The 2226-nt window shown below is 41.4% G+C and overlaps 1 protein-coding gene across 1 annotated transcript; it reads right to left on the bottom strand.

The window, feature by feature from the left end:
• LOC113723451 (protein DOG1-like 4) lies at window positions 1-1377 on the bottom strand. The gene has a single exon (XM_027246535.2). The coding sequence runs from the start codon at window positions 1148-1150 to the stop codon at window positions 386-388; it is 765 nt and encodes a 254-aa protein (XP_027102336.2). The 5' UTR covers window positions 1151-1377; the 3' UTR covers window positions 1-385.
• Between the last annotated feature and the right edge of the window lie 849 nt (window positions 1378-2226).

Genomic DNA, 2226 nt, shown 5'->3' on the forward strand with positions numbered 1-2226 from the left:
TTTCCGAGTCTCACAGGCTCTAACAAAGTCCAGAATATATGATGAATAACTACAGAGTTCAGACCTGCTCAAAACATTTTAGGAAAATCCAAGTTATTACATCACCAGCAGGTGAAAACATAAATAACTATTGAAAATTTCAGACAATAATACCAGTATCCTAAGAGACACATAGGAAGAGAAAGGTAGTACCTACCTACCTACCTAGTTACCTACTGCATTTTAGAAGCAAACATTTGGAATCCCCTATATATAGGGGGTTTTCCGGAGGCTTGGGGGGGGCTTAAGCCCCCACCAGCCCCCCCTTAAATCCGTGCCTGATTACCGGTGCATATATCACACATATATTATGCACCAACTAGATTCTACTAAACATAATTACTAGCTACTTGTGATTTTCACATTCATCAACGGACCTTTTTTCTCTTTTCTTCCCCCATTTTCTCATCTGAATTTGCAGCACTGATGAAGAAGCCAAGAAGTCCGCACTCTGCATTGGATTCAACACATCCAACACTCCTTTCAGAGTCTTAAGCCTCACACAATCAGCCATTTTCATCACTTTTTCCAAGCCAGCCAGCAGCTCTTTTATCGCCATCTCCACAAGCCCATTGATCTGACTACTCGAGGCCGCCGCCAGGTGCTCGCCATTCTTGGTTAAACTCACCAGCCTCGCCAGCTCCACCATCTTCCTATCCGCCATGGCCACTTGCTGCCTTTCCATCTCCCTCTCCACCTTCTCCTCATCCACCCTAATCCTGCTCCTCAAACCTTCAATCTTTTTCACTTGCTCTTCACTCAAATCAGCCAGACTTGTTGCACCGGGTACTTGGCCTTTCCTTAGCGAATCAACAAGCCTCAAAATCATTGACGGCTTCCAACCAGTGATCCATAGATATGCATTCTCCAAAGGGCTCAACCAAACAGGTGTAAAAAAGGCCAAAACATCCTCACTGGCGCAAGCCCATTTGGCAGTGTAGTAATCTTTGTGATGTTGTGTTAATTTGTTCACTAATGGCACATAATGTACCTCCTCATCAGAAGATTTGTCCTCTTTTTTGAGAGTGAGATGATGCTGTACATATTCTTCTAGTTTAGACATCCATGTTTCAAAGAAGTTGGAGAACTTCTCCTCAATTTTGGTTCTCATTTTTTCTCCAAGTTAAAGATGTGAAATGAGACCGATGGGAGCCAAACGAGAACAAGGTTCATTGAAGCAAAGATAGGCTATATATAGATGTTGTGGCCTAAGGGTGGACGTGAAAAATGAGGAGACCAGATGGAAGATGTAGCCAGGGACACGCTGCAAGTGAGGGGGCTTAGTTTGGGAAATGCGTGGCTCCTGCTTGGCTTACGCGCAAGCAATTAGCCAACAGTCGATCTCTAGGGTTGGCCAACCCTTTGCAGCAGCTTGGGGACGGCAATATGGCATAACATTAATCTCTCTCCCACTCTCAGGCGTTGTTTGGATGGAAGTAATTTGGAAGAAATGGAAGAGAAATATGACTTTTCTTTTCCTATTTTGGGAATTTGATTTTGAAGGGAAAAAAGGAAAATGACATGGCCGTGGTAATGATAAGTATAGAAGTAAAGGTGTATATATTTGTCCAGAATGTTAAGATAATGAAAGAATTTTTAGGGCAACAGATATAAGTTTGTCAAATTAAGCAATTGACTTGTTTATTGAGAAAAGTTGCAAGATGTATTCTTTGAGAAAGTAATTACTAATTCTAAAAAGTCAAAGATAGATCAAAAATAACATTTATATGTTTGATTTATTAAACTGAAACAACTAAGAGAAAATTTCTACACTTAAGCCACATGCATTGTAGTCTTTGAAAACTTTTGGAGAGATTTTGTAAGAAAATAACACTGCAATATTTTGATATATGTGAAATAAAAAGTGACTACTAAATCTGTTAAAGAGAATAATATTCTTAATATTCTCAAAAAATAATTGCTAAACTATGAAACAAACAAGGCCTTACCCCCCAAGTCTCTCAACCTTTGACCGTCCTGAAGAGGCATGCATACGACCACCTGGTGCCTGCTTGCTTCTACGAGGGAACGTGGCAGAGCCAGAAGCAGAAGGCCCACGTGGACGACGCTGAGATTAATGCATGCTTCTTCGTCATCCTGCTTTATGCAGCAGCAATCACCCTGAGGTGGACTCAGCTTCAGGTGCCTGCAATCCTTGTCTGTCCCTGTCAGCATTGATGATGATGA

The sequence above is a fragment of the Coffea arabica genome, chromosome 2e (genome assembly GCF_036785885.1).
Source record: "Coffea arabica cultivar ET-39 chromosome 2e, Coffea Arabica ET-39 HiFi, whole genome shotgun sequence".
Classification (NCBI taxonomy): Eukaryota; Viridiplantae; Streptophyta; class Magnoliopsida; order Gentianales; family Rubiaceae; genus Coffea; species Coffea arabica.

Coding starts and splice junctions, on each gene's coding strand:
- LOC113723451 (XM_027246535.2), bottom strand. CDS start 1,150: ATGAGAACCAAAATTGAGGAGAAGTTCTCCAACTTCTTTGAAACATGG.